Source organism: Gymnoscopelus microlampas (genome assembly GCF_963454915.1).
Source record: "Gymnoscopelus microlampas genome assembly, chromosome: 16".
NCBI lineage: Eukaryota > Metazoa > Chordata > Actinopteri > Myctophiformes > Myctophidae > Gymnoscopelus > Gymnoscopelus microlampas.
Genome location: NC_139953.1, coordinates 5,630,457 through 5,640,677, shown reverse-complemented (window position 1 = coordinate 5,640,677; position 10,221 = coordinate 5,630,457). Strand labels below are relative to the sequence as shown.

At 42.4% G+C, this 10,221-nt stretch overlaps 1 protein-coding gene across 1 annotated transcript; it reads left to right on the top strand.

Moving 5' to 3' along the window:
- The first annotated feature begins 613 nt into the window (after positions 1 to 613).
- On the top strand, positions 614 to 9,607 carry LOC311062488 (uncharacterized protein). The gene is made up of 5 exons (XM_084081544.1): positions 614 to 669; positions 4,036 to 4,683; positions 4,816 to 4,851; positions 5,303 to 6,469; positions 7,545 to 9,607. Coding segments are annotated over exons 1-5 (3,441 nt in total). The 5' UTR covers positions 614 to 668; the 3' UTR covers positions 9,134 to 9,607.
- The last annotated feature ends 614 nt before the right edge of the window (positions 9,608 to 10,221 follow it).

Here is a 10,221-nt window from a genome sequence, read left to right as displayed (position 1 = left end):
TTCTGTTTCCATCTCTCTCTCTCTTCAATCTATTACGTTTCCATGTCTCTCTCTCTTCAATCTATTCCGTTTCCATGGCTCTCTCTCTCTTCAACCTATTCCGTTTCCATGGCTCTCTCTCTCTTCAATCTATTCCGTTTCATTGGCTCTCTCGCTCTCTCTCTCTCTCTCTTCAATCTATTCCGTTTCCATGTCTCTCTCTCTCTCTCTCTCTCTCTCTCTCTCTCTCTCTCTCTCTCTCTCTCTCTCTCTCTCTCTCTCTCTCTCTCTCTCTCCAATCTATTCCATTTCCATGTCTGTCTCTTTCTCTCTCTTCAATCTATTCCGTTTCCATCTCTCTCTCTCTCTCTCTCTCTCTCCATTCTTCATTCACTGGCCCCGTCTTATTGCTGCTTGCAGCTATATTATTATTAGTATTATTATTATTATTATTATTAGAGGACTGACAGAGTGACAGACAAGGGGAGCTAGGGGAGGGAGAGATTAGGTAGTTAGGGAGAGCTTATTAACTCAGCCAGTGCAAGGTACCGAAAAGTGAACGCCCCAATTTACACAATGCAGGTCAAGATGCTTGTATTGATATATTTTCTATATTCTATTTTGTTACAGAGGGCCAGGGTGAGACCCAACTGAAACGGGGAGAAAGCTATGAGTTCCTACCTCCTGACAGTGAGTAAAGCTGAACTGAATCACAACTCTTGTGGCGCTTCATCGGTTTCATCTGCAACACCTAACAAAACCTACAATAATATTCAAAGTTACCAAATCCTGAGTCTATTTCTGGGGCTTTGGGACAATTTTTGTTGGGCTGACATGTTTAGGCCCGATTAAAGCTCTATTTTGCAGTGATAACTTTTTGCCTGTGTTACGCTCGACCGGTGCTGCGTAGCCAAATGTGCTGGGGACCCCAAAGGCAAAGACACTGAGACAGTAATAGGGGTAAAAGGAATTGTATTACATAATAATGTTACGGTGGGAGGGAAAGTCCTGGGGAGGTGAGAGGGTTTTTGGAATCCAGGGAGTAAGGAAGTGGAGCGCTGGTGGAGAGGGCTGAGGAGCGTGGATGGAGCTGGGAGACACTGGGTTTTAGGTGGAGGGAGCCTGGAACAAAAAGAGAACAAAGTTAGCATCAAACAAAAGAAGTAGCTTTTTAGAGAATTACTCAGGAACACTAGTAAACTAACAGCCGGCAACACTAACCACAGTAGTTAATATTCAAGCATTGGGCGTCGGTTTTCAGCAGCTTATATTGGCCAGCTCCTGATGATGGTGATGTGGAGCAGCCGGGCTGATTGGGACCAGCCACACCTGAGCTGGCTGCTGGCTGAGCGAGACGCCCGGCCCTTGCCCTTATATGGCGTGCAAGGGAGGGACCAGGGATGTGTGGCACAACGGCCTGGCCTTTAAGCCAATGGGGAGACGGCCCGTCCTCCGCAATCGGAATCGGGAATCGTGCGCTTGTATTTTGCTAAGAGATTGGTTGCATAGTTTAATTGATATTCATTTATTAGTACATTACATTTCCCCATCCACTTTAATGGGAAAAAAAAAAAAAAAAAACTCGATTTCAAGTATTTCTTTCTCAGAAACTGTAAGGGCTAGAGTTACAAGACTTGGAGGGGAGGTTCATAATTTAGTGCAAAATTATTAAAAAAAGAATTACACCAGTCGGCTTCATGGTGGCGCTATAAAAGCCCCCTTTACGTTTTGGCCTATAACTCTTGAACCGTAGGTTGTAAAATAAAAATATTTTTTTCCCCCTAGATTCCTTGGGTCAAGACGCAACGCAACTCCCCATATAGGCCACGCCCATTTGCGTCAGGATAGATTTTCCGCCATTTCGAATTTTCTTCAAAACACACTTTTAGCTCCTCCTCCCACATATTTTATCCAAATCTCACAAAAAACGATAAACATGATCTCTGGACCCATGCAATAAACATATCCAAGCGGAATTTTGATAGTCCATACCGTTAGTCCGTAATTGGCTTCCAAAGTTAGTGGGAGGGGCCCGTTTTACAAAAAATGCCAAAGATCACGAACGAAACGTCCAGTCAATCCCAAATTTGAATCACGTGTCAAGGGTGGTTTAATCAACGAATCCCTAAAAGCATTTCCACTTTGATCCATAGGGGGCACCACAAATGCACAAAATGTAACCGTTTGATGCAAAAACATGATTTTGGGGCGATCAATCCTTTCAAAATGAAACGCAAGCGATCTCAGGAGTGACGTGACAATACGATTGGCCCGTTACATTTGTGGGAGGGGCCTGTTTCTTTAGTGGGAGGGGCCTATTTCCTCAAATCAAAACGGCACGTATCACGAACGCGGGATCCGATCAGCACCGAATTCGAATCGCGCGGCCTCCGACGGTATTCCTCCCGGCGTATCCCTCGAGTCCCGGCGGCCGCGACCGGCGTCGGCGCAACCACACTTTGCAATTTCCCAGAATTGCAAAAATTCTAGTTTCTATTAGTGTGGAATCCTCATTGATGATGGATGTCATTGGTAGGCAGGTTTCTGTACTGTCCACAGCCCACCAATGACACACAGAGTGAGAAGACAGAAATGGTACCATCTTATAATGAGCATTAGCGAGGACCAATTGTATGGTTGAAAATGTGTGAAGACACCACCACGGAGTCTGGGGGTGTGAATCTATCGTGGTGCATCCAGCTTTGTCGAGCGTCTATACGAACACAATTGGCCCGTGTTAGGGGGAGGGAAGCTGGGCGCGGAGGGTGATATTTGTCAATGTAAGTACTCCTACGGGCTGGGGCGGCACCTGTCAACAGGGAGTGGAGTAGGACGGAGGCCCTCCTCCCAATGGGGGCTCCTCACTGGCAGGTGAGCCAGCAGCTACAGACAAAAAAAGATGTGTGAGGGGAGGATTAAATGTGCATTTCCTTGATACGAATATATCAGGGAAAAGCCAGGACAGTTTATATTACTTATGGTCTTCGGAATATGTTGGATAGAAAGAATGTGGGCTTAATTGTAAGAAAACAAGAAATGATGACTGACAGTCATATTATACTAGGTTGCTTTTTTTGCCCTGATCAAACGCGACCAGCTGCTTCTCTCTGTGAGCGTGTGTGTGTGTGTGTGTGTGTGTGTGTGTGTGTGTGTGTGTGTGTGTGTGTGTGTGTGTGTGTGTGTGTGTGTGTGGGGTGCAATACGTTAGTCCGACAGCGCATTCCTCCGACAGCGCATGCCTCCGATGTTTCCAATACTAACCCTATACCAAACCCGAACCCTAACCCTAACCGCACGCGGATGCCACATAGTCGGAGAAATTGGATGTCGGATTATCGTATGCCTCCCGTGTGTGTGTGTGTGTGTGTGCGTGCGTGCGTGCGTGCGTGCGTGTGTGTGTTAGCGTAGGGGTAATGTCTGCATTCCGACATCTCACTACTCCGACTAGTGGCTTCCGCGTGCGGTTAGGGTTAGGGTTAGGGTTAGGTATAGGGTTAGTTAACGTCGGAAAGGCGACATGTAACAGTTACATTTGTTGTTAGCACTCATTAGCATGCTTGGTAGCAACCAAACATGGCTCAACTGCTGCTGTCTTTGTCAACCAAAACAGTTGCGGAGGTTAGACTGTTGCCCAATGCCCACTTAAATGAGCTTCTGAGCTTACACGCCTGGAGCAAATGAATTAACAAACGACTTTAAGCTGCGCTGACGGCCGGGCGACGATACACGCTTGTCAGCCCCAGCTGCGTGATTGAGAGAGGGGGAGAAGAGAGACAGGGGAAGGCGGGGGGTTTATGATCTCATAGCATGGGAGGACGGCCGTCGTTCAGAGTATGGGGAAGTCTCGGGGAAGTGTCCCCATTGGCTTAATATGGGGAAGTGTCGGGGAAGTCTCCCCATTGGCTTAAAGGACAGCCAATGATGAAGAAGTCGAAGAGGTCGCTGAAAAGTGTTGAGTAGTTTTAGTCTCTTTGTAGACCCGGTTACTCTTTGAGCAACCTGGTAAAAACATTGCTTGTTTACTTTAAACCAATATGTTAAGTGTTTTCATTTCAGTGGCTGAGCTGAGGGTTGTTCTGTTGGGGAATAACCAGTCAGAGATGAATGCAGTTGGGGACCGCCTACTGGGACAGACTGTGTTCAGTGGACAATATCATGTTCTGCCTCAGACTCTGAGAGTTAGAAGTCAATTGGAGAACAGAACGATGGCGGTCATCAACACTCCAGGCCTGTTACATCCCAACATATCAATTCCAAAACTGTCAGAAGAAGTCAAAAGAAATTCTACTCCTGGACCTCATGTGTTTTTACTGGTACTTCAGCCTGAAGACTTCACTGAGGAACAAAACCTTATGTTACAAAAGGTTCTTGAAGAATGTAGTGATCATTCATTTAGTCACTCACTTGTATTAGTGTCAACACCCAGAGAGCAGAAAATAGGTCACAGGCTAGGGACTATAGGGGACTATCCTACTCCACTACAAGAAATGATCAAAAAATGTAGGGACAGATATTTCCAGGCACAGCAGAAGAACCCTGAACTCCCAGAACTGTTGACACAATTGGACCGAGTTGTTAAGGATAACAACGGCCAGCATGTCCATTGTGATGTCTTTGAAGATGCCAGGAGTGATCTCACCAGCACTCATGAGACCAGCATGAGACCAAGAGCACCTGTGAACTTGGATCGTGTAAGAGCTGCTGGTAAGTGTAGGGCAGCATTGTTATGATAATGTATTATAGTATTATTTATACTTAATACTATAATGTTTTGGGGGGAAAGGACAAAAAAAACATAGTTATGAGATTTTGCAATTGGTGTCATTTTCTTTTCAGGGTTGGAAGCAATAGAATCAAGAACAGCTGCTCAAAGTAAGTTAACTTACCACACATTCATAACATGTCAAACTTTAACAAAACATGAGTAATTATCCAAAAAGCATATAGCTGCATGTTGTATGAAAGTAGGCGAGCAATTAGTGTGTTCGCCTCTGTATAGTGCTTTAAAACCTTACTTACCAACAATATACAATACTCTAAAGATGTGCTCAGTGGAGAGCAAATGTCCGCCCAGGAGTCATGCCAATGTACAACTGGTAATTACATGCTGCTCTACTTTCACAGCTGTAGACAGAAAGTTCACTGCATAGTACGTCACTATTATTATTGTTATTATTAGGGCATATCTCGTGGATCAGATTTGCACGCTCAGAATTTCAGAAGGCTTCTATTACTTTTCTAAATTGATTTATTAATATAACCAAGGAGCAAATTTGTGGAAAATGTTGAAACATTATTTCTAAAAACCCTTGTTTTTTTGTAGCTTCTGAACTCAGGATTGTGCTTCTTGGGAAAAGTGAAGACAAAAAGACAAAACTTGGCAACTTAATCACAGGGAAACATGGATTTAAAAAAAACAAGCAATTTGAGATGGAAGACGGGGAGTGGCAGGGAATGTCAGTCAGGGTAGTGAAAACCACAGACCTCTTCAGTCAATCTGTTGAGAAGTGTGTATCTGAAATTGAGAATTGTGCATCACTCTGTTCACCAAATGTGATTCTGCTGTTATTAAAGCCTTCTGAATTCACTGAGAAAGAGAGACGCACCCTGAACTTCATCTTGCGGTTGTTTCATCAAGAGGCCTTTAACCGCTCAATGGTCATCCCAACACATGATGGACATGAAGAAAACCTCTCTATACTATCAATCATTGCAGACTGTGGAGGAAGACTTTACAGGATGACTGAAGGCGACCGTTCATCACTGATGAAGAAGATTGAGAACATTGTGAGCGAAAACAGAGGAAGATACCCCACCCTTGTTGAAGGTAGAGAAACCATCCAACATGACAACTGTCTGAACCTGGTGCTGTGTGGCAGAAGAGGACCTCATAAGACTTCTGCAGCCAACGCCATTTTGGGTCAGATCCAGGTCAGCCCAGGGCCTAGTTCCTCTGCAGAGTGTGTGAAGAGACAGATGAAGGTGCATGGGCGCCGGGTGACCCTGGTGGACCTGCCTGCCTTCTATGAAGCATCTAAGGAGATGAAGATTCACAATACTTTGGAATGTGTATCTCTCTGTGATCCTGAAGGCATCCATGCGTTCCTGGTAGTAGTTCCTCTGCGTCCCCTCTCTGTTGAAGATAAGGGAGAGTTAAAGAGCATCCAGGATTTCTTCACCTCTGAGATCAATGGATTCACCATGGTTCTGTGGACTGTAGAGTCAGATCCAACTGCTCCAGCTTTTGCCAATTTCGTAGGTAAAGACTCAGACATCCAGGATCTGTATCAGAGCTGTGGAGGCCGACACACTGTCTTCAACATTAAGAGCCGCAAACAAGTTCCTGGGTTGTTGGCTGCGGTAGATACGATGGGTTCGGAGGGTAAACTCTGCTTCACAAGAGAAATGTTTACCAAGGCCCAAATGGAAGTGAACATACAACAGAAAGAACACATCGCCAGGCAACAGGCTGCACAAAAAGCCAGCTTGAGTGAGTATATTATTTTTGGCAATTGTGTATCACTCATAATTCACCTATGGTGCATAATTGATAATCTGTTGAATACATCTAAATTGGATTCTTATTTCTGCTTTAAAAATACTTCCTCTTCAAGCCAAAAAGAACATTGGGCCTGATTCACTAAGCTGGTTGTAAATAACGTGTAAATAAAGTGATTAAAGGAGGGTGTACGTATTTTCTCTAAGAACAAACTGACTGGCAATCCACCAATATCTCATAATTCTTATCAGAGCTTTATTGATACTGAGGGGAATCTGTCTTTGGACGAACCCTCCACTGCCCGACTCCTACATCGGAATTGTAAATAATAAGTAATAATAGACACAGCTAGATTTAATTCATATTGTATCCTCATCAAGGTAAGACTGCGTTCATGTGATGGTCAATATTATAAATTAATAGCATGACATATGGAGTTGGCATGAAAGTCTAATAGGCGAAACTGTGGCCACACTTGATTCAGCTCTACATGTGTCAACTGAAAAACAAACAAAAAAAATCTGTTGAATTAGCAATTTTGTATCATATCTGTAATATGCATACAAAGATCGTTTGATGTGTTTTCTTTATTTTTTATGTGTTGACAAATGTTGGGCACATATATATTTTATTTGAGGTTTGGCACTTTGGCACTTGTAATATTGTGATTTTGCATGAAGAATAAGGCATTCTAATGACATACGCAAGCTTTGGTACCATGTAAGTCTGCCTCCGAGCAGACGTGAGTTTGAGCGGACCTGCATCAAAATTCACGGACAAAAAAAGATAGATGAATCACACACTTAATGTAGGAATTTTCGTAACTGCCGGTACGTACAAAATATGGGCGTAAACAGCTTAGTGAATCGGGCTCATTGTGTCTATCTGTGTAAGCATGATTTGAACGGAACGTTTAATGAACTGTACTAAAATTATTCAGTACACTGAAAAGAACAATTATTCTTTCCAATTGCACCCTGCGTGGAGCCCCTGTTTCACTAGGACATACATCACATTTTGTATATCAAAAACCATCCAGGGTAAAAAGTATCTCTTTATATTCCAGGTGATGATGACAAGCTGAGCAGCGATTGCCTCAGGATGGTGCTGATAGGGAAGACAGGCAATGGAAAGAGCTCTTCAGGGAACACCATTCTAGGAAAACTGATATTTAATTCCAGATCCAGCCAATCCTCTGTCACTAAGCGTTGCCAGAAAGAACATGGTGTAATAGATGGCCGTCCGGTTGTTGTAGTTGATACACCTGGTTTGTTTGATACAAGTCTCTCCCAGGAAGAGGTTCATCAGGAGATGACAAAATGTGTCACTCTTCTGGCCCCGGGGCCTCATATGTTCCTACTGGTGTTACAAATTGGCCGACTCACAGAAGAGGAGAAAAATACGTTGAAGCTAATCCAGGACACCTTTGGAAAGAATTCCAACTACTTCACCATCATTCTTTTCACAAGAGGAGACTCATTGAAGAAAGACAATCTGTCAATTGAGGACTACATAAAAGAAGAATGTGATGATTCATTTAAGAACCTGATTGCTGACTGTGGAGATAGGTACCATGTCTTCAACAACTATGACGTAGACAACCGTAAACAAGCCAGTGATCTGCTGATGAAGGTTGAGGAGATTGTAAAGGAGAATGGTGGGGGCTGTTACACCACAGAGATGTTCCAGAAGGCTGAAGCAGCCATTCAAAAACAAATGGAGAAGATTTTAAAAGAGAAGGATGATGAAAGGAAGAGAGAGGTGGAGGCCCTGAAAATAAAACATGATGAAGAAATGCAAGCAATGAAAAGAAGGATGGAAGCGCAGAAAGATGAAATTGAAAAGGAGAGAGAAAATAGACAGAAACAACTGAAAGAAAAGGAGGATTGTATTAAAAAAGTGCATGAGAAGATGGAAAAAGAACAGGGAGAAAGAGACGTGGAGGACAGAAACAGGAAGATAGAGGAAGAAACAAAACGAAAGGAGTGGAAAGAAACACTTGAGAGAGAGAAACAAAAAGGATCAGATGAAAAGACAACTGAAATGAGAAAACAGCAAGAAGATTGGGAGAAGGAAAGAAAAGGATGGTGGGGAAAAAAGGAAAAGGAAGATGAAGAGAGCAGAGAAAAAGAGAAAAATAAAATAAAAAAGCTGCAGGAAGAATTTGATCAGGAAAGAGAAAAACACGAGAAAACAAGAAGAGAAGAGGATCAAAACAGACGACATGAAGAAGAAACGGAACGTCACAATATTCAGAAAGAACATGAGGAAGAACTTAAGATGATGAAGACGAAATATAAATATGAGGCCAGAAAACAAGCTGAGGAACACAATGAATTCATAGAAAGCCAGAAGCTGCAGTACCAGGAGGAGCTAGGAGAACTCATAAAAAGACAAGAAGATGAAATAAATGAGCTGAAACAGACAGGAGCCTCAGAATTGAAAGAGAGCAAAGACAAATATGATCTTTTAGAACAACTTTCAAGCCATAAAGAGGGTGAACTGAAGAAGACAGAAATAAGAGAAAGAGAAAATGAGAAAGCTAAATGGAATAAAATCACAAAAAATAAGGATGAGAAAATCGCTGAAATGCAGAAAAGTCATTCAAAAGAAATAGCTGACCTGAAAAAGAAGTTTAATTGCGTCATCTCATGAGAGCATTATCTCATGTAAGCAGCGGCCATAGCTGAATGGGTAGAGCGACCGCCAGGGAAACAGAAGAGTGACTTGAGAGCTGTGCAATGTAAGTCAAGGAGGATTTTTGGAATATCAATTTCTAATCAACGGAGCAAGATATCTTGCCAATTGGACTAGTTACGCCATAACAACTACAAAAGTCAAACCTCTATACCAAACTGTCATTGTGCTCAATGGAGTTTGTGACTGGTGACTTGATGTTTACAAAGTCATTGGGATACTAAAACCATACAGCTATCAAATTGAGTTCAAGTTGTCCTTCTCAGACAACCATGCCATGCTGTTGCCGGCGGCATTCAATGTTATTTTGTTTAAAGAGTTTTTCTCTATTTTGGAGTGGAATGGTGGAAAGAAACATTGTTTGAACTGCTTGATTTGCCAATGCAAAATAAATGGATTGACATATCCAAAGATACAACAGCAGCTCTGGACATTGAATTAATCGTGCACACGTCCCCTCGCAGTAGGCTATAGGTAAAGTCTTTACAATTATGTTAAACTATCTGGTTATTCAGTAAAGTTTTGTATTGATTTTGTAAAATGATCTGGTTAATTATAGTTAAGCTTTGTGTTGATTGTGTAAAGCTATTAATGTTAATTCATTAGTAAAGATTTATATTGATACTATAAAAACCAAGTGTGGCTCATTATAGTCTTAAACAAATTAATTAGAGCTGCTAAAACAAATAGCTTATATCATGTTTCAAAATATACTGTACCAAAAGCTTCCCAAACAATAGCTACATTTTGGAAGAAATGTGGAAGAAAATTCCACAGAGATTTCCAGAGTTTTCCAGACATGCAATGTTTTTTGTATTAGACAGACAGACAGATACTAAATAGATAGATACCTTTATTGATAGAAATAAACAGAAAATAGCAGCCAGGCGAATGAGACTAGCAGGACACTGCCAAAGACATCAAGAGCTGCCAGACACAAATTGGTGCTGTGGGAACCAACACAAGGGCACCGGTCACGAGGACGTCCCACATTAACATACGTAGTAGATGTACTCAAGAAAGATGCAGGAGGCAAAGCACCAACG